This window comes from Mobula hypostoma, chromosome 11 (assembly GCF_963921235.1).
Source record: "Mobula hypostoma chromosome 11, sMobHyp1.1, whole genome shotgun sequence".
Classification (NCBI taxonomy): domain Eukaryota; kingdom Metazoa; phylum Chordata; class Chondrichthyes; order Myliobatiformes; family Myliobatidae; genus Mobula; species Mobula hypostoma.
In genome coordinates, this window is record NC_086107.1 from 103815974 (window position 1) to 103842456 (window position 26483).

The 26483-nt window shown below is 49.6% G+C and overlaps 1 protein-coding gene across 4 annotated transcripts in view; it reads right to left on the reverse strand.

Annotated features, from left to right (window-relative positions):
- The window catches only part of LOC134354044 (leukocyte antigen CD37-like), a 93136-nt gene that overhangs the window by 21915 nt on the left and 44738 nt on the right, over positions 1-26483 (reverse strand). For all 4 annotated transcript variants that reach the window (XM_063062741.1, XM_063062744.1, XM_063062742.1 and 1 more), the window contains exons 3-7: positions 25217-25289; positions 18629-18753; positions 12166-12240; positions 9806-9913; positions 1940-2149 (exon numbers count right to left, since the gene is read on the reverse strand). In XM_063062741.1, coding sequence (XP_062918811.1) covers positions 1940-2149; positions 9806-9913; positions 12166-12240; positions 18629-18753; positions 25217-25289 — 591 coding nt within the window. The remainder of the gene's footprint in view (positions 1-1939; positions 2150-9805; positions 9914-12165; positions 12241-18628; positions 18754-25216; positions 25290-26483) is intronic.

The window sequence follows — 26483 nt, forward strand, 5'->3', positions numbered from 1 at the left end:
TTTTGGTGAACACAGCAGGCCAGGCAGCATCTATAGGAAGAGGCGCAGTCGACGTTTCAGGCCGAGACCCTTCGTCAGGACTAACTGAAGGAAGAGTGAGTAAGGGATTTGAAAGCTTACTCACTCTTCCTTCAGTTAGTCCTGACGAAGGGTCTCGGCCTGAAACGTCGACTGCGCCTCTTCCTATAGATGCTGCCTGGCCTGCTGCGTTCACCAGCAACTTTGATGTATGTTGCTTGAATTTCCAGCATCTGCAGAATTCCTGTTGTTTGATAGATTTTTGATTGGTTAGGGCATGAAGGGATTTGGGGAGAAGGCAGGAGACTGGGGCCAAGAGGAAGAATGGATCAGCCATGATGAAATGGCAGAAGAGACTCAATGGGCCGAATGGCCTAATTCTGCTTGTTTATCTTATATGTGTCTAAGGCTTTTACACAGAGCAGTATCCAGCCAGAACCCAGACTACTCTGGGGCAACAGTCTCTGATATTGAGTTGACTGGACTCTCAGCACCAACCCACCCATGCTGGTTCCAGGGATCGGTACATCATCAATTGCTGAAAAATTAACAGTCGGATGGACCTTTATCATTGGTGCATTTCCGATCGTCTCATCACAGGAAGGGTGTGGAGACTTTGAAGAGGGTGCGGGAGGTTTACTCGGATGCTGTCTAGGTTAGAGGGCACGTACTACATGAAGGATTCTCACAAAGTGGGTTTGTTTTTTCTGGAGGATCAGAGACTGAGGGGGGTCCTGATAGAGTTTGTAGGATTTACAACGGTTTTCTGGTTTGATTTAATATCAGAGAGCGTGTGCAGTTTACAGCCTGAAATTCTTACCCTTCACAGACATCCACAAAACAGGGGAAAAAACCCAAAGAATGAATGATGGACAACATTAGAACCTGAAGAACCCCCCACTCCCCCATCAAGCTGCAGTAATGTGTCAATGCTCCCCCCTCACTTGCTCCAGAAAAAAATCAACCCCCTCCCCCAGGGGAAGCGGGGGAAGGAGGCTAGTTGGAAGGCAATAGGAGAAGCCAGGTGAGTGGGAGAGGAAGGAATCTGATAGGAAAGGAGAGTGGACCATAGGAGGAGGGGACCCAGGGGGAGGTGAGAAGGTAAAACGTCAGAGTGGGGACATTTAATTAGCCTGGCCTAACATTGTGGGTGAAGGGCCGCACTGCTCTACGTTCTGATCAAAGGGTAGACCCTGCAACCAGGCTCACAGGACAGGGGGACAAGGTCAAGTTGAACAGAGACTGTCCCAGCCCAGACTAGTCCAACCCATTCAGAATCAAAACGAGAAGCTGTTGGAAATACTCAGTGGGTCAGTCTCCATGGGTGGGAACAGATAACATTTCAGGTTAAAGACCGTTCATTAGAAATGGAAGGAGGCAGAAGTTCGTTCACCTGTAAGGAAGGTGGGTGAGGGGAGACATTGCTGGTGGGGTGAAACCAGGGTGCATTTTCAATTGCAGCACCAACCTGCTAGAGGAACTCGGTAGATCGAGCAGCATCTGTGGGAGGGGGGCGGGTGGTTTACAGGAATCGTCCATGCTTGGATTCATACTGGAGTGGGAAGGAAGCTGCCCCTTTTCCCTCTCCTCTTTACACCGGCTTTCTTGCCTTCTTTCCCCTCTGCCGTCAGTCCCAATGGAGGGTCTCGATCCTAAACATCAACAACTCTCTTCCCCCACTCCCTCCCCACACACAGAGGCCGCTCACCCCGCTGAGTTCCTCCAGCACCTTTTGTTTTAGCTGACTCGTCAGGGCCCCCCCCCCCCCCCGCTCCGCTCCCCGCAGACGCCGCCTGGCCTGCTGAGTGTTCCAGCACCCTCTGTTTTTATCTCAGGTTTCCCCGCGGCTGCGGTCCCTTTCGATTTGCAGCCCATGGGCTCGAAGGTGAGGCCGGCACAGTCTGAGTCCGGGGAGCATTACCTGGGTCTTCTCCGTCAGTGGGCTGCTGCCAGGAGCTCGGCAGAACCCAACTTCCTGCGTGACGTTCAAGTCGGTGAAATTTTTGGAGAAAGAGCTGTGGCAGGAACACGGGAAGGGGAAGAACTGTTTTTCACTCGGCTCTGAAGCATTGCTTACAATGCTAGGGTTCTTCTGCCACTCCATAGAGTTGTTCCAGCCGCAACAAGCGAACTACAAAAGGGGGAAAAGGTTTCGTTCATTAAACATGGTACTCCATGGCTAGAACATGATGTGTCAGTCTGTGACTTTACAGTAGCCCAACTATAAATGTTTAATTCCACTCATGAGCTGAAGTAAAGTTAAAAAAAAAACCCTCCCCACCCCCAAAGCTCCAGGGTAAAAATTAGCCCCTGCCCTGCAGAGACTTGTGTGGAATCACCCCCCCTCCACCCCACTACCAAACTGGCAAATCAATTTCGTACTGTCACACCTACCAAGGTACAGCGACATAACTTGGATTTGCACGCTGCCCAACATCAGTACATCGAGTAAGTACAAGGGAAGAGAGCAAGCGCAGAGCGCAGAATAGAGTGTAGCAGTCACTAAGAAAGCACTGAGCTCGCTGTCAATAAGGTGCAAGGCATGACAAGGCAGATCCTGAGGGTGACAGTGCGTATTATCATACAAGCACTCTGCTTAATCGTTTCACAAGTGCGGGATAGGAGCTGTCCTTCAGACCGGTGGTACAGGCTTCCAGGCTTTTGTGTCTTTTGCCTGATGGAAAAGGGGGAGAAGAGGGGATGCTAGGGGTGGGGGGAGTGGGATCGTTGCATTGACTGCTGCTTGTTGAACGCAAACTGCTGGAGAAACGCGATGGGTGGGGCAGGCCGTTCGCAGCAGCCCTACATTAATTTCATTTTATTTTAAAGATTGGCTTTACCCGCCGCGTGCGCGTCGAAGCGCCGGATGCGCCGAGGACCGGCACGGTCCGAGGGTGTGCTGGGGGCGGCCCGCAAGTGTCACTAGGCTTCCCGCGCCAGTATAGCACGCTGCGCACCCCACTCCCGCTGACCCACACAGCCTCGGAATGTGGGAGGAAACGGGAGCAGCCGGAGCAATCCCACCCGGTCACGGGGAGGCGTTCGGGCAGCGGCGGGAATTGAACCCCCAGTCGCTGAAGTTGTGCAGTGTTACACTGACCACGGTGCTACTGTGATGCCCTTCTGCATTCCTCAACAGCACCCGTCCGAGTTTACCACTCAGCCACATGCTAGAGGCTACACACAGCAACCAACTAATCTCGCAGCCTGCCCACCCACCTTCCCCCTCGAGTGGTCTCATCTGCCGGCTTCTATTCTTTCCCCTCCCCCCCCCAACACACTTATTCTGGCTTCTGCCACCTTCCTTTCCAGTCCCGACGAAGGGTCTCAGCCTGAAATGTTAACTGCTTATTCTCCTCCGTAGACGCCGCCCGACTGACTGAGTACTTGCCGCATTTTGTGTGTGTGTTGCTCGAGTTCCCCAACGTGCCCTGAATCTCTCTCTGCTCACAACCTACCGATCAATGCGCTTTCGGGACGTGGGAGGGACCCAGGGGAAGTCCACACGGTTACAGGCAGAGGATGCAAACTCCACACAAACAGCGCCGGAAGTCAGGTTGGACCCGAGGTCCATGGCGCGGCGGGAGAGCGGCCCAACGCCGTACCACCGTGCAGACCCGCAATGAAGACAGTCCGTGTCTCAGGCAACTGCTAGCCTTGCCAAGGAAGACCATATTTCCCAAATACATTTTTTAAAAACCCTCATCTGGAAGGAATGTGCTTGCAATTTTTCCCTCCGCGCCGCCCATTCTCCTGCCCAACGTACGTAACTGAGCAAAGTGTCCATCCATTGAAAGGTCAGGGATTCAGCCTGCAGGATCTACCCTGGGCCCTACACTTTGATGCAATCACGATGAAGACATGGCTGCAGCTCTACTTCATTAGAAGTTTGAGGAGATTTGGTAATGTCAGCAAAGACTCCAAGCAAAATGTCTGCACAGAGGTGGAGAGCACTCTGCTGGCTGCAGGAACCTGCAGAGGGTTGTAGACCTAACCAGCTCCCTCATGGGCACAGGCCTTCCCTCCATCGAGGCTATCGTCAGAGGGCAATGCCTCAAAGAGGCAATATCCATCATTAAAGACCCTCACCCTCCAGGACATCCCCTCTTCTCATTACTTCCATCAGGGAGGAGCTACAGGAGCCCGAAGACCCACACCCAGTGTTTTAGCAACAGCTTCGTCAGATTTCTGAACGGTCCATGAACCCCTGAAAGTTACCTCGCTCTTTCTCTTTTGCACTTTTTTATTGTAAATAATTTTAATCTTATCATGTCTTGCACCGTACAGCTGCCACAAAACAACAAACTTCACAGCACATCACCGAGGATCTCACGTGGCCTGTACATACCGGCTGTGTGGTGAAAAAAGCACAACAGCACCTTTCACCTCAGACGGTTGAAGAAGTTTGGCATGAGTCCCCAAATCCTAAGGAGTTTCTACAGGGGCACAATTGAGAGCATCCTGACTGGCTGCGTCACTGCCTGGTATAGGAACTGTACTTCCCTCAATCGCAGGACTCTGCAGAGAGTGGTGCGGACAGCCCAGTGCATCTGTAGACTTCCCACTATTCAGGACGTTTACAAAGAGAGGTGTGTAAAAAGGGCCCGAAGGATCATTGGGGACCCGAGTCACCCCAACCACAGACTATTCCAGCTGCTACTATCCGGAAAACGGTACCGCAGCATAAAAGCCAGGACCAACAGGCTCCGGGACAGCTTCTTCCACCAAGCAATCAGACTGATTAATTCATGCTGATACAATTGTATTTCTATGTTATACTGACTGTCCTGTCGTACATACTATTTATTACCAATTACTATAAATTGCAGAGTGCACATTTAGACAGAGACATAACGTAAACAATTTTTACTCCTCATGTATGTGAAGGATGTCTGTAATAAAGTCAATTCAATTCTGCCGTTGTTGACAACAGGAATTCTGCAGATGCTGGAAATTCAAGCAACACACATCAAAGTTGCTGGTGAATGCAGCAGGCCAGGCAGCATCTCTAGGAAGAGGTGCAGTCGACGTTTCAGGCCGAGACCCTTCGTCAGGACTAACTGAAGGAAGAGTGAGTAAGAGATTTGAAAGTGGGAGGGGGAGGGGGAGATCCAAAATGATAGGAGAAGACAGGAGGGGGAGGGATGGAGCCAAGAGCTGGACAGGTGATTGGCAAAGGGGATATGAGAGGATCATGGGACAGGAGGTCCGGGAAGAAAGACGGGGGGTGGGGGGGGACCCAGAGGATGGGCAAGAGGTATATTCAGGGGGACAGAGGAAGAAAAAGGAGAGTGAGAGAAAGAATGTGTGTATAAAAATAAGTAACAGATGGGGTATGAGGGGGAGGTGGGGCATTAGCGGAAGTTAGAGAAGTCGATGTTCATGCCATCAGGTTGGAGGCTACCCAGACGGAATATAAGGTGTTGTTCCTCCAACCTGAGTGTGGCTTCATCTTTACAGTAGAGGAGGCCGTGGATAGACATGTCAGAATGGGAATGGGATGTGGAGTTAAAATCTGTGGCCATTGGGAGATCCTGCTTTCTCTGGCGGACAGGGTGTAGGTGTTCAGCAAAGCGGTCTCCCAGTCTGCGTCGGGTCTCGCCAATATATAAAAGGCCACATCGGGAGCACCGGACGCAGTATATCACCCCAGCTGACTGCTGTTGTTGATGCTGGTTGCGTTGTCCTGCTGAGCATTGTAGGCACCATATTTCGGAGCTGGAATACATAGTGACACTTGCGGTCTGCCTCCAGCATGTCCTTAGTAATGTTGGCTGTTAACACAAACGACCAACTGTATGTTTCGATGTAGGTGTGTTAAAAAAAAATTTGGATCTTAATCTGAATGTCAGTAATTCTGATCCGGCCTGTAGGGGAGAGATTGGCCAGAGGGTGGCGCTGCCATTCACCCTCCATTCCTTTCCTGTCCACATACCTATCCAATTTTTTTTAAATGACAAAATCGAACCTGCCTCTACAGTTACATCGAAACCAACAGTGAAACGCGTCACTTGCGTCAACGACTAACACAGTCCGAGGATGTGCTTGGGCAGCCCGCAAGTGTCGCCACGTTTCCTGCGCCAACGTAGCACGCCCAGAACTTACTAACCCTAACCCGCACGTCTTTGGAATGCTGGATGAATCTCACACAGTCACGGGGGGATGTGTGAACTCCTTACAGTCAGCAGTGGGAATCGAACCCCCGTCGCTGGCGCTGTAAAAGTTCCACGCTAACCACTGCGCTACTGTGCGCCCTTTCCTTCAGTCATTAGCTTCCTGAACCAATCCGCACAACCCTAATCGCCAGGGTTTAGCAACACACTTAAATCACTTTTCACTAAAATGGACTGTGTTTCACACACACACACACACACATTACTTCATTAGGGTTTTGAGGAGATCTGGTACGTCATCAGAGACTCTACAGATGTACTGTGGAGAGCATTCTGAGTGGTCGTGTCAGTGCCGGGAGTGGAAGACTCCCAGCTCCATCACGGGCACTACCTACCTGTGATGGAGAGCACTTGGTCAAGACACTGCCTACACACGCTCATTCACTCACAAACATCGGCTTGTCCTTCTGCTGAGCGCAACGTCTTCCTGGTATGTTGCCATAACGGGCCCTAAACCGAGCTGATGCGCTCGGGTTGGCTTTTTGGTGCCTTTCCCGCCAAACACGGCAAAATATTCAATTTCTTTAGTAATGGGGATGTATAAATGTGTATATGCTGTCAGTGGGCACGTGGCCAAGTGGTTAAGGTATTCGACTAGCAATCTGAAGGTCGTGAGTTCGATCCCCAGCCGAGGGAACTTGTTGTGTCCTTGAGCAAGGCACTTAATCACACATTGCTCTGCGACCACACTGGTGCCAAGCTGTATGGGTCCTAATGCCCTTCCCTTGGACAACATCAGTGTTGTGGAGAGGGGAGACTTGCCCAGGCCTGCGCCCTGGAGAGTGAAGACTTTCCAGGCGCAGATCCATGGTCTCGCAAGACTAACGGATGCCTTTACTTTATGCTGTTTGTATTTAAGGTAGATACTCCTGTTTATTTTGCCGGTCTTCCATACAACCTTGCCCAGGCCTGCGCCCTGGAGAGTGAAGACTTTCCAGGCGCAGATCCATGGTCTCGCAAGACTAACGGATGCCTTTACTTTATGCTGTTTGTATTTAAGGTAGATACTCCTGTTTATTTTGCAATATGATCGTAAGTACATTGCGGGCTGCATCGTATTCTGATTCACGTGTAGTCTTAAGTTAACATTGTTGGTATGTCCTACAGTTAAAAAAAAAGGAGCTGATCACCTTCAGTAGGGGAGAGAGATAGGGGCTGCTAGAGGGTCACACTGGACATGAAAAAAGTTGGAGTTTTCAGTGTGTTCTCTTCTAGAATTTTTGTTTAAATATTGGCATATTTCCTTTCACTGATTTTTGTAGGTTTTTGATGCACCTAATACACTAAAGTGCTTAGTGACTCCAGCCAGCTTCTCTTTGCTCATAACCTCCATATTTAACCGTCTTTAAAAGGTGATGCCGCAAGAGGTGGTATCCTTCGTGAAGGACCCTCACATCCAACTCAAGCCCTCTTCTCTTTCCCACCATCAGGAAGGAAGCACAGGAACCTGAAGATGTACACTCAGTATTTTAGCGACAGCTTCTCCCCCTCCACCACCGGATTTCTGAACATCCATGAACATTACCTCACTATTTCCCTCTCTTTTTGCACTGCACATTTATTTTTTAATCTATTTCTTATTGTAACCGATAATATTTTTTAATGTTATGCACTGTACTGCTGCCACAAACAATAATCTTCACGACATATGTCAGTGATGATAAAGCCAATTCTGTTTTCGTGCTTGTAAAAATGTTGTGCATTACTCATGTTTAGATTATTTCTTGCAAATGCAAATTAAATGTCGCAATGTGCCCGTGACGCCACCACAAGGAAGCTTTTCATTGCACCTGTACACGTGTTTGTGCAGATGACGATAAACCCGACTTTGACCCCGCACCTAATCAACACGCACAGCACGCTGGGGGAACTCAGCAGGCCAGGCAGCATCTGCGGAAAGCAGTAAACAGTCGCCAGTTCAGGCCCAGACCCTTCATCGCGACTGGAAAGTCAGAACAAGAAGGTGGGGGTGGGGGGGGGGAATGGTGGGGAAGAAGGACAAGGTGGCAGGTGATGGGTGAATCTGGGAGAGGGGGAGGGGTGAGGTAAAGAGCTGGGAAGTTGGTAAGTGAGAGAGATAACAGGGCTGGAGGAGGGGGAATTTGATAGGAGAGGGTAGAAGACTGTGGAAGAAAAGGAAGGGGGAGGAGCACCCAGAGGGAGCTGATGGGCAGGTAAGGAAACAAGGTGAGAGAGGGAAGCAGGTACTGGGGGAACGGTGAGGGGGGAGGGGCAATTACTGAAAGTTTGAGATTTTGATGTTTGCGCCATTGATGTTCATGCCCCATACTTGATGTTTGACTCTGACTGGAATTGCTGGGGTGAACGTCTTCCGACCAAGGTGATTCGCTGTTGCCACGGTAACAAACCACCTGAGTCCTTTAACTACGTTACCCGGCAACCATTAGCGTTATAATGAGGGAACGAGATCAGCCATTCATAAATATTACATTGGTGTAAGATCAGATACGAAGGGACCATGGTACAGGCGGCCTGCGGCTCCCTCTATTCATCTGGTTTCAGTTTCCATTCACAAATCAAAGGTTAAAGTGTATGCGACTTCAGAGCTCAGCTGAGCAGTGCCACTGTAATCAGAAACCATCTGCTCCTGATCTGTGCAGGGTCTAAGATCGATCCAACCCTTCCCTCCCACATAGCCCTCCAGTTTCCTTTCACCTAAATCTCTCTTGAGTATCCCTAATGATTCTGCCTCAGTCAGGCCTCTCTTCTCTCTACCACCATTGGACCCACACCACCAGGCTCAGAAACTATTATGACCCTACACCCACCAGGCTCCTGAACCAGCATGGATAACTTCACGCGACCTCAACTCTGAACTGGTTCCACAACCTACAGACTCACTTTCGCGGCCTCTACAACTCATGTTCTCGGTGTTATTTATTTTTGTATTTGCACAGCTCGTCTTCTTTTGCACATTGGTTGATTGCCCGTCTTTGTGCGTTTGTTTATTGACATAGAGTGCTATGGAAGCTTGTACGGCGTATAGCTCTGGGTTTGTGCTCCAAATGGGTTTTTTTTTTCCTCGTTTTTTTTTGTTAGTAGGGGTTCTTTTTCCCTTCTTTCTTTTTTCCAAAAAAAAGCTTTAACTTTTTTTTATTATATTATTGATATAATGTTTAGCTTGGTGATAGTTTAACTCTTATTATACATATTGATATGTTGACTTGATTATTTTAATGTATTTTTTTGTTGTTGATCTTCAACAATAATTAATAAAAAGATTTAAAAACGAAAATGAATGACATACAGTGCAGAGTTGGCCCTGAGCCACCCCACCCAGCAACTCCGCCCCCCCCGCCACTCCTCACGGTCACGGGGAGGTCCCTGGAACTGTAAAGCGTTGTGCTAACCGCTACCCAACCACGCTGCCCCATATAGATATAGTTTTTCATAAGTTCTATCGTACTTCTTTATTTCCCTGTAAATGAGTCTCAAGGTGACATATACGTACTTTGATAACAGATCTATTTTGATGCCAACCACCACCCCTGACGCACATACCCATCTCCGACTGAGAAACCTGGCCCCGATATCCTTCTGTACTTATATCCAAAGCCCTTGTGTTAGCCACAGCGTTTGAATTCTCCTCTCACCTTGAGCTGGATATAATCCCAACTGTCCTCCAGGTTCTGAAACTGTTTGTCATTCCGGTTGTACTTCGTAATCAGGTCTTTCACTGCGAAACTTAGCTTCCTCTCAATCTGAGTGAGGACGAGGAAGATGGAAAACAGGCTCAGCTGAGCTGGAGTAATCCCAGAGGCCCCAGAACTTCACACCCACGTCCATTTCATCCACCCCTTTACCTCGGACAGATCTCCCACGTTTCATGGCCGTCAGAGGGAGCCTCGAGGGGAGGTGAAACGGGGTTGAATTGTCGAGTACCGGGGGAATAGCTTTACGGCGAGAGGGGGAAGGTTTTAAAGATGTGTGGGGCAAAGTTACTTTTTAACACAGTGCTTAGAGTGAGCTGCCAGGGGAAAATACAACTGTCGCGTTTAAGAGGCTGTACAGCCAAGAATGTCAGGAATCAAGGAAGGGGTCCTTGGTATGAGCTGGGATTTTGCAGAGGAGATTGAAAGGTGATTGATCGAAGTGTATAAGAAGCACAGACAGAGTGGACAGCCGGTACCTTTCTCCCCAGGCTAACAATGGCCAGTTCTAGAGGATGTCCTTTCAAGATGAGCAGGGGGAAGTTCTGAGTAGGATTTTGGCACGGAGAGTAGTAAATACTTGGATCACCCTTCTGGGTGCAGTAGTAAATACTTGGATCACCCTTCTGGGTGCAGTAGCAGTGGCAGATACACTTGGGACATTTAAAAGACTCTTAGACAGGCCGACGGATGAAAGAAAAATGGAGGATGATGTGCTTTGTGGGAGGAAAGGGCTAGATCAGGGGTCCCCAACCTTTTTTATGACCTGCACCAATGCCATTAAGCAAGGGGTCCTCAGACCCCAGGATGGGAACCCCTCTTGGAGTAGGTTTAAAGGCTGGCACAATATAAAGCACTGGTGAGGCCTCACTTGGAGCACTGTGGGGCCCCTTATCTCAGAAAGGAAATGCTGACACTGGAGAGGGTTCAAAGGAGGCTCACGAAAATGATTCCAGGATTGAACCCGCTTGTCATATGAAGAGCGCTCTGAGCCTGCATTGACTAGAATTCAGAAGAATGAGGGGTGACCTCATTGAACGGTGAAAGGCCTTGATAAGAGCGGGTGTGGAGAGGATGCTTCCTATGTCTATGTGTGGAGAGTCTAAGACCAGAGGACCCAGCCTCAGAATAGAGGGGTGTTCTTTGAGAATGGAGATGAGCAGAAATTCCTTTAGCCAGAGAGTGGTGAAACTATGGAATTCTTTGCCACTGGCAGCTGTGAAGGCCAAGTCTTTACATATACTTAAGGCAAAGGTTGATAGATTCTTGGTTGATTGTTCAGGGCATGAAGGGATACGGGGAGAAGGCAGGAGATTGGGGCTGAGAGGAAAATTGGATCAGCCATGGGGAAATGGGAGCACAAACTCAATAGGCCGAATGGCCTGATTCTGGTCCAATATCTTGTGGTCTTATGGCTTAACATCATGGGCAAAGGGTCTGTGCTGTTCTATGCCATAATATGCAGGGAACAGAGGGATATGGATTACGTGCAGACAGAAGATATTTGTCGTTGTGTCCAGCACAGACTTAATGGGCCGAAAGGTCTGTTCCTGGAGCTGGTCACGGTTCTACTTGACCAATCACTCAGTCAAAGAGCTGGGCTTTAGAGAGCTTCTGTGATAGTGGGGGGCTGGGGAGGGGGACGGTTGGAGGAATGGGGTGAGGTGATTGGGATGGCCAAGAGAGATGGGATATCTGAGCGGCCGTGGGGGAGGAGGTGAATGGGAAGGGCGGAGGGTGGCTGAGGGAGGCTGAGAGGAGAAGGGAGCAAGGGTGGCGGGGGGGCAGAGGGAGGCAGGAGACCAGCCTGGGGAGGGGGTGTGGGGTGGATGCCCATGGGGAGGAGGGGAGCGGGGCGAGCAGCCCAGACAGAGGGGGTCCTCTCAGAGGGCAGATGGGATTAGAAGGGGCAAGTGGTGAAGTCACAGGGAAGGGTCCAAAAGTGGGGCACACAGTCTCAAGGGAGGCCAAACAGATCAAAACTGCAGGAAAAAGGAGACCTTGGAAGATCGGTGGCAACATTGAAGGGCAAGATCCTGGGGTATTAGGGCAAGGAGGGCACTTCATCACACATCCCCACCCAACCATCTTCCTGTCCCCAAATTCCCACCCACCTCCCTACCCTATTACACCCTCTCCCCTCACTCCATCCCACTCACCCCTTCCTGTCCAAACCAACCGCCCCCCCCCAACACACACACACACCTCCCACCTCCCCTCCCCACACCCTTTCTCCTCCTTCCTCCAATATTCCCACCCGAACCACACACCTCCCCACAATGAAATCCATAACCCCTACTCACCACCTTCCTCTGTGTGTAAACCAGAACTCCGATGGTGATCTGGAATGCCATCAGGAACACAAGTAATATGAAGTACTGGGAACGACACAAGCAGACCGTGTGTGAGGCTGGCCACTACAACTGCACCCCCTCACACCATTTGCTGATCCACAACTCCGAACAGAAAGGGAACCACTCTGATACCTCCCCCACCCCTCCTTCAGCTTTCCTACACCAACTCCACATCTCTGAGGTTTCCTCATATCCCATGTCCCTCGTAGCAGTGCCTGTACTCACTGGAGTCTGGAGTTCAGGAGGTCTCAATGAAGACTACCAAGCATTGAAAGGCCTAGATGGAGTGAACATGGCGAGGATGCTTCCCGCAGTCGGGGAGTCTAGCATCAGAGGGCAAAGCTGAAGAATATGAGGATGTCACTTTGGAACAGAGATGAGGAGTTTCTTTAGCCAGTCTGTGGAAGTCTTTGTCCCAGATGGCTGTGGAGGCCAGATCATTGGGTATATTTAAAGTGGAAGTTGATAGGTTCTTGATTCAGGGCATCAAAGGTTACGGAGAGGAGGCAGGAGAATGGGGTTGAGAGGGATAATAGATCGGTCATGATGGAATGGCGGAGCGGATTCAAAGGGTTAAATGGCTTAATTCTGTTCCTGGGTCCTTATGGTCTTCTGGTCTATCCCTGGACTTGTAGGCCAAAGTCCCAACCCAACCCTCCCTCCACATAGATGGTGTTGAGCCTGTGGAATGCGTTGCCACGGGCACCTGTGGAGGCCAGGTCATTGGGTATATTTAAAGTGGAGGTCGATAGGTTCTTGATCAGTCAGGGAGTCAAAGGTCACGAGGAGAAGGCAGGACAATGAGGTTGAGAGGAAGAAAAATCAACCATGATTGAAGGGCGGGACAGGCACGATGGGCTCAATGGCCTAATTCTGCTCCTATGCCTATGGCCTTTATCAATTCCTGACCTCTGACCTCTGACCCATAGGCAACCTTTATCGAACACCTGCCGGGACCTCCCTCCTCCAATCTTTCAGCCGTCGCCAAAAAGAGGAACCAGGCGTAAACAATATTAAATTAGAAGATGCCACCTCTTGAAAAGCCGCAAGAATTTTTTTGAGAAAAAGGGGAAATGAGTAATTTGAGCTGTTTCGATCATTTAGCCCAAAATAAAACCGGGGTAAAGCACAAGTGTGAACGAGGGAGAATCTCTTCCTGTTGACAACCAACCCCAACACATGAAGTATCCAGATAAAAATCGGCGCCACCCCGCCCCCCCACCCCGAGCTCCTCAAGGAGAATGCTGGGAAAACTTAGCGAGTCAAGCTGTCTACATGGAGACAGAAGGTATTAAGTTGATCCTTCAGGTTGAGAGTGTGCACCAAGATTCAAAGTACCTTTATTGTCAAAAAATGTATAAATTATACAATCTTGAGATTTGCTTCCTCACAGGCAGTCACAAAAGGAACCCAAATTAAAGAAAAAAAATGAAAATAAAAATAAAAGGCCAACACTCGACGTGCAAGAGAAAGGGGGGAGAAAGCATCCTATAATGAGCAGAGTTGTGGTTTTTGAGGAGGATGCAAAGAATATCATGGACGAAACGAATATCTAACGAGGACATCATGAACAGAGCAAACACAAAAAGAGAAATAATGTATGAGATCATGAAAAGGCAACGAAACTTCATTGGACATGTGATTAGGAAAGAGGAATTAAAATGCATGGTAATTATGGGAAAGATTGAAGGGAAGAAAGCAAGAGGAAGGCAAAGACAAATGATGATGGAGACAGCAGCCAGAGAACTGGAAATGAATACCAATGAATTGATCCACTTGACCCGAAACAGGAGTGTGTGGGCCATGGCAGTCAAAGCTCAAACTGGGCACAGCACCTGATGATGATGATGATTATGAGGCGACCAGAACTGAATGCAATACTCCAAGTGTGGTCTAACCAGGGACTTATAGAGCTGCAACATTACCTCGTGGCTCTTGAACTCAATCCCCGACTAATGAAGGCCAACATACCCGTCCACCTTTTTAACTGCCCTGAAAACCTGTAAGTGTTGCAATCATGCAACTAAGCCATCAACAGCAAAATGGTTAGACACGGAGCAGTGATCCCTCTGCACCGGGGGCCCCAACCATTTTTACGCCATGGACTCCCACCATTAAGGAAAGGGACCATGCACCCCAAGTTGGGAACCCCTGCTCTACACGGTCCCATTACGCAGTCCCAATGCACGGTTCCGAGACAACAGTGGCGCAATGGTGCGGATGCTTTACACCTGGAGAGATCCTGGTTCAGTCCTGACCTCGGGCACTGTCTACGTGCGACAGCATGTTTCCCCTCAGAGCTCTGGTTTCTTCCCCACGCCCTGATGGTAGGTTAATTGGATGCTGTAAATTGCCCGTAGTGAGGGGGTGAATGGTGGAACTTAAGGGGAGGTGACGTCGGAATTTTAAAATAATGATTAATGTACTATTACAGGGGTGAGGATGGATAGTAAAGACCTAACGGGCCAATTGGCCTAATTCCATGCTGCCTCTGTCTGAGTGAGAAGGGCAGCAGGGGTCGGACAGAGAGGGAAAAAGCTCCCAGAAATAGAAGAGGCTCTGATTATACTGCGTCCCCTTTAACATGCCTCCAGCTAACTGTGCAGACGCGTGACCCCCCCACCCCCACCCCCATGCCCTTCCCGACAGGCTCCAGGCTGCGAAGAATCTGCCCTTTGTTCTGCCAGCTCCCACACACTGGGAACTACCATTGCCACTTGTCTCCACACAGTCGCTACGCCTCAGCCGAGGGGGGGGGGGCGGCCAGAGAGTCTTCTATCAACCCTCCCTCCATTCCCGACACTTTGCCCATTTCTGAGAAACAACTTTATGCAAAAATTTGCAGAGTTTTGTTTTGAGATTCAAACCAGGAGTGGCTGAAAGCTTTGGGGTACTCGAGTGAGGAACAGATGTTTACTGAAAGGTCCTCTCTTTCTTTATTTAGCAGTTGGTTGGTTTTCCCCACCTTAAAAACTCGTTGCGCACAATTACAGCAAGAATGCTGAAACTCTCTCCTTCCTCTCGGGTCAAGACACTGTCGACAAGAGAGGCTGCCGATGCTGGAATCTGCAGCAACGCAGAAGGTACTGGAGGAACTCAGCGGGTCAGGCGGCAGCTGTGGAGGGAACTGAGCTGCTGATGTTTGGGGTCTTCGAGGGTCTTGACGCGAAATGTCAACTGCCCGTTCTGCATTTCATTATCGACATTAACCCCAGTCCAAACCCATCCACTCAGCCCTCCTCCCAGAACTGCCTTTTCCCCGTGGGTAAGGCGACGATCAAATCAGACAGCCCTCACCAGCCCTACCCCGACCATCAACCTCCCAATCACAGCAATCCTACGCAAAGGACATTTTCATCCTCCCCACAGTCATAGGCTGCTATAGCTCCGAAACAGGCCCTTCGGCCCCTCTAGGCTGTGCCAAACTGTTAATCTGCATCGTCCCATTGACCTGCACCTGGAGCACACCCCTCCCGAGTACTTTTTCAAATTTATCTTAAATGTTGAAACCTGCATCCAACCACTTCCACATTAACTTCCGCATCCCCCCCCGCCACATGAGGGGAAATTTATAACGATACTGACTCGTACATCTTTGGGAAGGGGAACCAGAGCACCTGGGTTCCAGGGAGAACGTGCAAACTCCACATAGAAAGCACCTCCTCCCACTGGGCAGAAAGTACAAAAGCCTGAGAAAATGTACCAGCATCAGCTTCTATCCCAGTGCTATCAGACTCTTAAGAGCTCCCCTCGAGCTAACAGATGGAGTCTTGATCTCAAAGTCTACCTCATCGTGGCCCTGTAACTGGATCACTTTACTCTGCTTTCAGTTGTTGCTCTTTCCCCCGGTCCCACCTCCCTGCACTGACGTGATGAAATATCCTGTACGGACGGCAATGGAAACAAAGTTTTTCACCGCACCTTGCTGCACGCGGCAATGACGGCCCAGTTTGCCGAGGTCAGGATCGAACCCGGGCCTCTGCGGTTGTGAGGCCGCGGCTCCACCGCTTCATCGACCGCCTTCGCCCCACCCAGCGCAAAACGTGGGACTTCCTGATGGGCACTCGCTTCAATTCTATTTCCCATTCCGACATGTCAGTCCGGGGCCCCCGCTATGGCCAGGGAAAGGCCGGACTCAGGTTGGAGGAGCAACACCTTATCTTCCATCTGGGTGGCCTCCAACATTCTCTAGTTTGAAGCTCCTGATGCAGGGCCTCAGTCCACAAACATTTCTTAACCAGTAAGTCAACAAGCCAAAGTTTGAACTGGATTATGCAAGTCAAGGACAGTGACAGCAGGAACATCGATTTCTCAAACTTCCAGTAACTGCCTCCCCGCCCCCACCTTCTCTTTCACCGTTCCCCATTCCTGTTTCCCTCTCCTACCTTATCTCCTTACCTGCCCATCACCTCCCTCAGGTGCTCCTCCTCCTTCCCTTTCTTCTACCCTCTCCTATAGATTCCCCCTTCTCCAGCCCCGTATCTCTTTCACCAATCAACTTCCCAGCTCTTTACTTCAACCCTTTCCCCTCTCCCGCTTTCACCTTTAACCCAGCACCTTGTACTTCTTCCTCCCTCCTCCCCCTCAACCTCATGTTCTGACTTTCCAGTCCTGATGAAGGGTCTCCGTTAGAAACGTTGACTGTTTACTCTTTTCCATAGGTGCTGCCTGGCCTGCTGAGTTCCTCCAACATTTTGTGTGTGTTGATCTGGATTTCCAGCATCTGCAGGCTTTCTTGTGTTTTGGGCCCTACCGGCTGCCCCATCCAGCTCCCCCATCTGATCAGATCAACCCCATTGCTTCCCTCAGCTCGCAGTCCCCTGAGTACACCAGCATCAAAATCTCTGACGGACTCCCCCCAAACCATCCCCCCCCCCCGCGTGGCACAGAGACCCTTCTCTGTGTGTCTGGATTCCCCCCACACACACCCCAACGTCCAACACGGCGCCCGCCCCCATCCTGCGACGTCAGCGCTGTGACACAGGAAGCATGGCTGCCTCTGTACACAGCGAGATCCCACTCAGAGGGACGCGACGGGGACCTGCGCGGAGCCAGTTCGGGCCGCACCCCTCTCGTGCCCTCCCCCTCCTCCCACGGGCAGGAAGGGAATCACTGGAGTGTTCGCGGCTGAACCCGCGTGGACCGGATGCCTCGAGCTGTCCTGACAAGTGGAGTGCGAGCAGACGACAAAAGTTAGGAGAGGGGGCAGGTGGCGTTGAGGAGGCAGGGAGTCTTCAGAAAGACTTGGACAGATTAGGAGAATTGGACAAAGGAGTGGCAGTACGGTCATGGACTTCGGTGAGAGGAATAAAGGCAAAGATTATTTTCAAAACTGGGAGTGAATTTAGAAATCAGAGGTGCAGAGAGGTGCACCACAGGATTCCCTAAAGGATAACTTCAGTAGTAAGAAGGCAAATGCCCTGTTAGCAGAGAATTTCCAGGGGACTAGAATATAAAAGCAAGAATGTAACGCTGAGGCTTCGTAAGGCGTTGGTCAGACTGCACTTGGAGTATCGTGAGCCGGTTTTGGGCCCGTGATCGAATGGCGGAACAGACTCAATGGGGCATCTGGCCAAATTCTGTCCCCACACCCAGTGGCCACTTTCTCAGGTACGCCTGCACACCTCGTTAATGCAAATATCTAATCAGCCAAGCTGGCGGCAGCAACTCAAGGCATAAAAGCATGCAGACATGGTCAGGAGGTTCAGTTGTTGTTCAGGCCAAACCTCAGAACGGGGAGGAAACATGATCTAAGTGACTATGACTGTCAGATGACCGTTGGTGCCAAATGAGGTGATTTGAATCTCAGAAACTGCTGATCTCCTGGGAGTTTCAGCCACGGCGGTCTCTGGAGTTTACAGAGAACAGTGTGAAAAACAAAAAAAAACATCCAGTGAGCGGCGGTTCTGAGGGTGAAAACGCTTTGTTAACGAGAGAGGTCAGAGGAGAATGGCCAGACTGGTTCAAGCTGACAGAAAGGTGACAGTAACTCAAAGAATCACACATTACAACAGCGAGAAGAGCATCTCTGAACACACAGCATGTCAAGCCTTGAAGTGGATGGGCTACAGAGGCGGAAGATCACAAACATACACCTAGTGGCCACTTTATTAGGTACAGGAGCTACCTCATAAAATGGCCACTGACTGGATGCCTTATGATCTGTTGTTTGCTGATATGATCAGCTTTTGTCCCTCCTCTTTATTCACACCCGGAATGAAGGGGGAGGAGCTGGGACTGCAGGTGTCAGTGACATTGGCGGTCACCACTACCTCAGTCCCCGGCCGGCAGTCTGCCACAACACCCGTGTGAAGAGCTGTCCAGCCAAGCTTCGGTCAGTGCCGGCTGCAGGGCCGTGCGGCCCGGCTAACAGGCTTTGGTCTCGGCGGTTGCCAGCGCCGCGCCTACTTACAATTCCCAACATGCACTTGATTTCCTTCAGCGCACCGAGGCACCCGAGGAACCCCATCATCATGGTGAAGATGCCGAGGCCGGAGAACAAGTACGACCAGAGGTGGAGAGGGACCGATGCGGTTTCTGGTGGGGAACAGCAGGCAGGTCACCAAAATGGGCCAACGTCACATGGCTGCATACGCAGATACATGGGCTCACACACGTGTACACTCAAATACACACAGAGACAAACACGCACACACAAAAAAATACACACACACGCACACACACAACACATCCACAAACACACACACACAAAAACACACCCACAAACACACTCACATACAGAAACACAGGCGTGCACACCTCTCAAAGAGCAGAGAACACGGTACAGCACAGAAACAGGCCTTTCACCCCACATTGTTGTACCAAACTAATTAAACTAGTAACTAACCTAATCCTAAACAAGAGAAAATCTGGAAATCTGAGCAACACACACAAAATGCTGGAGGAACTCAGCAGGCCAGGCAGCATCTATGGAAAAAGTTGACATTTCGGGCCAAGACCCTTTGACGTGTGCTTTTTCCCATAGATGCTGCCTGGCCTGCTGAGTTCCTCCAGCATTTTGTGTGTGTTACTAAACTAATCCTTCTGTCTACACCACATCCATACACCGCGTCCCCCCCCCCCCACATTCTCTGCATATTCACGTACCTGTGTACAAGTCTTTTAAATGCCTCTATCACTTCCTCTACTACCACCTCAGGCTTCTGAGGGTTCTGAGTACCCTCCTTCACAGAGTGAGAACAACATGGGAAAAGATCCTTCACAGAGTGAGAACAACATGGGAAAAGATCCTTCACAGAGTGAGAGCAACATGGGAAAAGATCCTTCACAGAGTGAGAACAGGATGGGAAAAGATCCTTCACAGAGTGAGAACAACATGGGAAAAGATCTTTCACAGAGTGAGAACATGGGAAAAAATCCTTCACAGAGTGAGAACAGCATGGGAAAAGATCCTTCACAGAGTGAGAACAGGATGGGAAAAGATCCTTCACAGAGTGAGAACAGGATGGGAAAAGATCCTTCACAGAGTGAGAACAACATGGGAAAAGATCCTTCACAGAGTGAGAACAACATGGGAAAGATCCTTCACAGAGTGAGAACAGGATGGGAAAAGATCCTTCACAGAGTGAGAACAACATGGGAAAAGATCCTTCACAGAGTGAGAGCAACATGGGAAAAGATCCTTCACAGAGTGAGAACAGGATGGGAAAAGATCCTTCACAGAGTGAGAACAACATGGGAAAAGATCTTTCACAGAGTGAGAACATGGGAAAAAATCCTTCACAGAGTGAGAACAGCATGGGAAAAGATCCTTCACAGAGTGAGAACAGGATGGGAAAAGATCCTTCACAGAGTGAGAACAGGATGGGAAAAGATCTTTCACAGAGTGAGAACATGGGAAAAGACCCTTCACAGAGTGAGAACAACATGGGAAAAGATCCTTCACAGAGTGAGTACAACATGGGAAAAGGCCCTTTTGCCCAACTTGTCCGTGCTGTAGCATTAGACATTTCAACCCTGGGATAAAAATATCAGCTCTTTATCCCATCTATGCCTCCTATAATGACAAATGCACTGACACGTACACATACTCACAGACGCGTGCACATAGACACACATACACACACGCACAGAGCTACAATGATACAAACACACACACACAGTGCTACAAAGATACAAACACACACACAAAGATACAAATACACACACAGCTACAAAGATACAAACACACACATATAGCTACAAAGATACAAACACACACAGTTACAAAGATACAAACACACACACAAAGATACAAACACACACATATAGCTACAAAGATACAAACACACACACACAGCTACAAAGATACAAACACACACACAAAGATACAAACACACACAAATAGCTACAAACACACACATATAGCTACAAAGATACAAACACACACACACAGCTACAAAGATACAAACACACACAAATAGCTACAAACACACACACAGCTACAAAGATACAAACACACACACAAAGATACAAACACACACACACAGCTACAAAGATACAAACACACACACAAAGATACAAACACACACATGCACACACACACACACACACACACACACACACACAGCTACAAAGATACAAACACACACACAAAGACACAAACACACACAAATAGCTACACACACACAGCTACAAAGATACAAACACAAACACACACACACACACAGCTACAAAGATAAAAACACACACAAAGATACAAACACACACACACAGCTACAAAGATACAAACACACGCATGCACACACACACACACACACACGAATGCAATTCAGAACTCTTATAAAACCACTCCCACTCACAGTACCTACCTGATCCATAAGGGACAAGAGTCTCTCACCAGACTAGACTCTCCCTGCCCACCCCTCCCTGCTGCTCCAGGGATCATTAATTACCAAAAAAATAACATTGATCACTTTCTCTGATAGAGGCTGGCAGATTTTTAGCACTCGGGGCATTGTGTGCAGTTCTGGTCACCCCATTACAGGAAGGATGTGGAGGCTTTGGAGAGGGTGCAGAGGAGTGTTACATGGAGAATGGGGCACTTGACTGCTCATTCCCTCTGTCACTGAATAAGATCAAGGCTGGACATTTCCCACAGTGAGGCTTTCCTTCAGTAACTCCACGTCCTGTAGGATGTTGAAGAGCACGGCATAAGAACTGACCCTTTGGGTGATGAGTTCTGCACCAAACACAATGCTGAATCCAACCAATTCCCTTCTGCCTGTACGTGATCCTTTCTTCTTAATGGTTCGGTGTCTGTATCTGGGTGTCAGCATTCTAGCCCAACCCTAACTGGCCTCCGGAAGGTGATGGTGCACGTTGAGTTGGTCGGGTGAACAATTGTTTTCTCTGTGCTGCAGATCACGGTCTGCCTGTTGCTTGCTTGGTGGGTGGTGGGTTCTGATCTTTTTTTGCTGAAATGAGTGGGGGGGAGGAGGAGGGGGGAGAGTTGATGCTTTGCTGCTGCTTGTGCGTGGGAGGGAGGGATTGGGGAGGGCCTTTGGGGTTTTAACGTTTTTACTGTCACTCATTCTTTGGGGTACTCCTCTGTTTTTGTGGATGTCTGTGAAGAGTAAGAATTTCAGGTTGTATACTATATACATTCTCTGATATTAAATGGAACTATTGAAGTATTGAGCCTCCCTGAGGGGCTGCTGAGCGTGCGATGAAGGAATCCCCCACAACACTGTTGGGGTGGGAGTTCCAAGACCCCAGAATACAGAAAGGCTGGTCACGATTTCCAGTCGCCACGGTGCGTGACCAGGAGGGCGTCGTGCAGACAGTGGTGATCCCCTGCCCCCCCGTTACCCTCATCCTTCTTGGGGGTAGAGGTCACAAGTGTAGAAGGTGGCTATCAGACTACCCCAGGCAAGTCACTCTGCAGCCACAGATGAGTGCTCAGGGGTGTTGATGATGTGTCAGCCAAGTGGGCTGGATTGTCCTGGATGGGATTAACCCTCTTGAGAGCCGCTGGTGGTGCGGGCACCCAGGCTACCGGAACGCATTCCTTAACACCCCAGACTCATGCTTTGTAGATGATAGGCAGGCGTTGGGGTGTCAGGAAGTAAGTCAGTCACTGTACGATACCCAGGCTCTCCACCTTCCCCTGTAAGTGATGTGGCTGGTCCAACTGAGATTCGGGTCAATGAAAGGCAAAGATAGAGTGAGCATGGAGAGGATGTTTCCTGTAGTCTAGGCCTAGAGAGCACAGCCTCAGAATACAAGGGCATCCCTCCACAGCAGACATGAGGAGGAATTTCTGGGGCCAGATGGTGGTGAATCTGTAGAATTCATTGCCACAAGTGGCTGTGGAGACCAAGTCATTGGGAATATTTAAAGTGGAGGCTGATAGGTTCTCCATTAGTCAGGGCATCAAAAGTTACAGGGAGAAGGCAGGAGAGTGGGGTTGAAAGGGATAATAAATCAGCCATGTTGGAATGGCTGAGCAGACTCGATGGGTTGAATGGCCTAATTTTGGTTCAAAGTCTTTATGGTCTTCTGGTCTATATATACAAAGGTCGATCAATCCGTAGACCCACAGACCAAACTCCCAACCCTTGCCAGCCTGTCACACACTGGAGAGTGGTGAATCTGTGGAATTCAGTGCCACAGGCAGCTGTGGAGGCCAATTAATTGGGTACACTTAAAGCAGAGGTTGATAGGTTCCTAATTAGTCAGGGCATCAAAGGTTAAGGGGAGAAAGCAGGAGAATGGGGTTGAGAGGGTTAATAAATCAGCCATGATGGAATGGTAGAGCAGACTCGATGGGCCGAATAGCCCAATTCTGCTCCAATGACCTATGGTGACCCCATTCCTCACCCCCTCAGGACATTGACGGTGGGAGGTCTGACGAAAGTTGGTGGTTAGGTCCTCCCTTCTCAGAAATGGTGACTGCCTGGTACTTCCCTGGCACAAGTGCGACCGATGGCTTACAAGCCCAAGCCTGGATGTTCTCAAACCTTGCTGTATGTGGGCTTGAGCTGCTTCGTTTGATGAGGAAATGTAAATGCTATTGAATATCGTGCCTGCTTCTGGTCGTATGATGGAAGGAAGATCATTGATGAAACAGCTGAAGGTGCTTGGGACGAGGAACAAGGATCTCCTGCAGTGATGTCCCAGAGCTGGAACTATTGGCCTCCAACAACCACAGCCATCTTCTCTTATGTAAAGGACAACCCCTTTGATGACCATTGACCAGTTTTACCAGATCCTGGCAAAACCCAATCTGGGCATCAGTGAGCTGGGCTTTGGGGAGTAAATGCCAGTTGAATTCAACGATGACTTCCATCTGATGATGTCTCTCTCACATGGTGACAAAGCGTTTGCAGATGGATTGCCAAGATGGGAGAACAACTCAACTCAAACCTTCAACCACTGAGTTACACATTTTCCGAGTTACTTACAATGACCTTTCACTTTACTGAAGGTCAAGAGGAGATGGATTGGGTGGCGGTTAGTCAGATTGGATTTACAAAGCATAGTACATGGAACAGCACGGTGTAGGCCCTTCAGCCCACCTTTAACTTAATCCAAGAGCAATTTAACCCTTCTCTCGCACACAACCCTTCATTTTTCTTTCATCTTTGTGCCTATCTAAGAGTCTCTTAAAGGCCTCCTAATGTGTCTGTCTCCACCACCACCCTCATTAGTGTGTCCCGCGCTCTCCGGGTAAAAACACCTACCTCTGATATGCCCCCTATACTTTCCTCCAAACGCCTTAAAAGTATGTCACCTCACATTAGCCACTGCTGCCCTGGGAAAGAGGCACTGACTATCCACCTTAACAATGCCTCTTATCGTATTAGACATCTCTGTCAAGTCACCTCTCATCCAGCTTTGCTCCAAAGAGAAAAACCCCTAGCTTGCTCAATCTTTCCTCATAAGACATGGAAATGTCAAATCTCCTCTGCACCCTCTCTGACCCCTGTCTTGCTTTCTGTGAACAGGAAGAGCCTGGGCATTTTCCACAGTGTTGGCTGGATGCCGGTGTTGTAACCGCACTCGAGTAACTTGGCTCTAGGCACAGCCCATTTCTAGAGTCAGGGTGCTGCCCGGTGCCACAGTCTCTGCTATCTCCAGCACTCTCAGTGGATCCAACCCCGCACTTCCGCTGGAGCCTCGACACCTCGGTCCTGTGCATCGCTCTCACATTCTTGGAAATGAAGAGGTCCCTGGTGACAGGTCCACCGCCACACGGGGACTGGACGCGGCTCGGACTGACTGAGCCTCACTCTGATTGTTGGCTGTGAAGTGACTTTGCTGCATCAACTGCTAACTGTGTCTATTCCCTTTTATATTCTCAGCATCTTGATAAAACCCTCTGCATCTTCTCTTAGTGGTGTCACATCCTTCCTGTGGTGGGGGAGCTGGAATTTACCAGCTGCGGTCGAACAATTGCAAGTTTAACATATTCTCTCTGATCTGGCACTCCAATGATGGCAGAGAGCTGGTATATGACATCCCTAACCGTCTAAACCTACCTGTCCAGGGTTAGTCGCTCTCATTCCACACGTGCCAACAAACTTACCCCACCCCCCTCTCCAATTATCTTAGCCCTGCCAGTACTCTGGCATGGATGGCTGAGGGTGTCAAGGCTCATAAAGCACCTGAACAGGCCTTCGGTCCATGTCTGCACCAACAATTAAGTTGTATATATATTACTACAGTACTCCGCAGAAGTCTTAGGCACCCTAGCTGTATATATCTGCCCAAGACTTTTGCACAGCACTAATCTTGCTTGCCAGCACTTGGTCTGTCACGTCGTATGCCTTGGTGATTGAAGTCCTTCAGGGTTGTGAGAGAACCTGTCTCCACTGCTGCCCCTCAGGGAGAGCAAGTCCAGCTCCCCACCGTCCTCTAAGTGCAAAGGTGTTCTTCCTGAGGTCCCCTCTAAACTTGCCACCCCAATCTAGGACAACGTCAGCAACTCAGATACGCCAACAGAAAGAGTGAGAAGGATTCAGGCCAACGGGGGACACGGGCCGCTCGTTCTACTTACCCAGCACTGCAATGAAGCTCGTTTTGTCAATAAGAATCCAAAGGCCAAAACCCAACATCACTCCGCCCAGGAACTGCAAAGGGTTAAAAAGGAGGGATCAGCTCGCAATTGCTTCACATCCAGTGCCAGCGCTTAACACCAAAGTTTGACAGCCTGCACTCGCTGGAGTTTAGAAGAACCAGGAGGGAAACCTACCGAGTATTGAAAGGCCTAGATAAGAGTGGACGTGGAGAAGATGCTTCCTGTAGTGGGGGAGTCTAGGACTAGAGGGCACAGCCTCTGAAAACAAGAGCATCTCTTTAGAGATGAAGAGGAATTTTTTTAGCCTGAGGGTGGTGAATCTGTGAAATTTACGGCCACCGATGGCTGTGGAGGCCAAGTGATTGGGTATTTTAAATTGGTTAGTCAGGGCATCAGAGGTTACAGGGAGAAGGCAGGAGAATAGGGTTGAGAGGGAAAATAAATTAATCACGATGGAATGGCGGAGCAGACTCAAAGGGTTAATTACGGTCTCGCGGCCTAAAGCAGAGTAAGTGTCTTCTGGCTTTACATGGGTTCAGCTGAGGTGTTCAGGAACACCCTGTTAGCTGGTAAGGTCAAGTTCAAAGCTACACCACAGCAGGAGAATGATTCCCAAACACCAGTACCTGGCTACAGGCCTCAAACAGCTTTGGTGGGCCAACAGATCTACACCAAACTACCCAGCCACCTCCCCATCTTCTGAACAAATTGCCACGATTCAGTCAATGTCCCTGTACCGCCGAGACACGGAACCCTGCAGCTGCTAGAATCGGGAGTGAAAACAGAAAAAAAAAACTGCTGGAGGAACTCAGGGGGTCAGGCAGCATCTGGGGAGGCAGAGGGACAATCGGCGTTTCAGGTCTGCATTTGGACTGTCCTGTCTCTGGGCGTAGTCAGTGTGAGTGGAGATGAGAGTATAGCTCCCTCTACACTGTCCCAGCAAATGCCCACAGGACAGGGGCAGGCCTAGTTGGATTCAGAGTGAAGCTCTCGCCATACCAGGGGTTCCCAACCTTTTTTCATGCCATGGACTGATGCCATTAAGCAAGGAGTCCGTGGACCTCAGGGAACCCCTGCTCTGTACCGTGCCATCACAAACTCACAGGGACAGGAGTATGGGTTAGGAGGAGAAATGGAAGAAAAGGGTTGAACATGGAGCAGAGGTGTTTTATCGCAATCCTGGCACACACTTGCAGCTCAGGGAGAAGCAGGGGTAAAGAACTGCATGGAGAAGTGATGCGGAAGA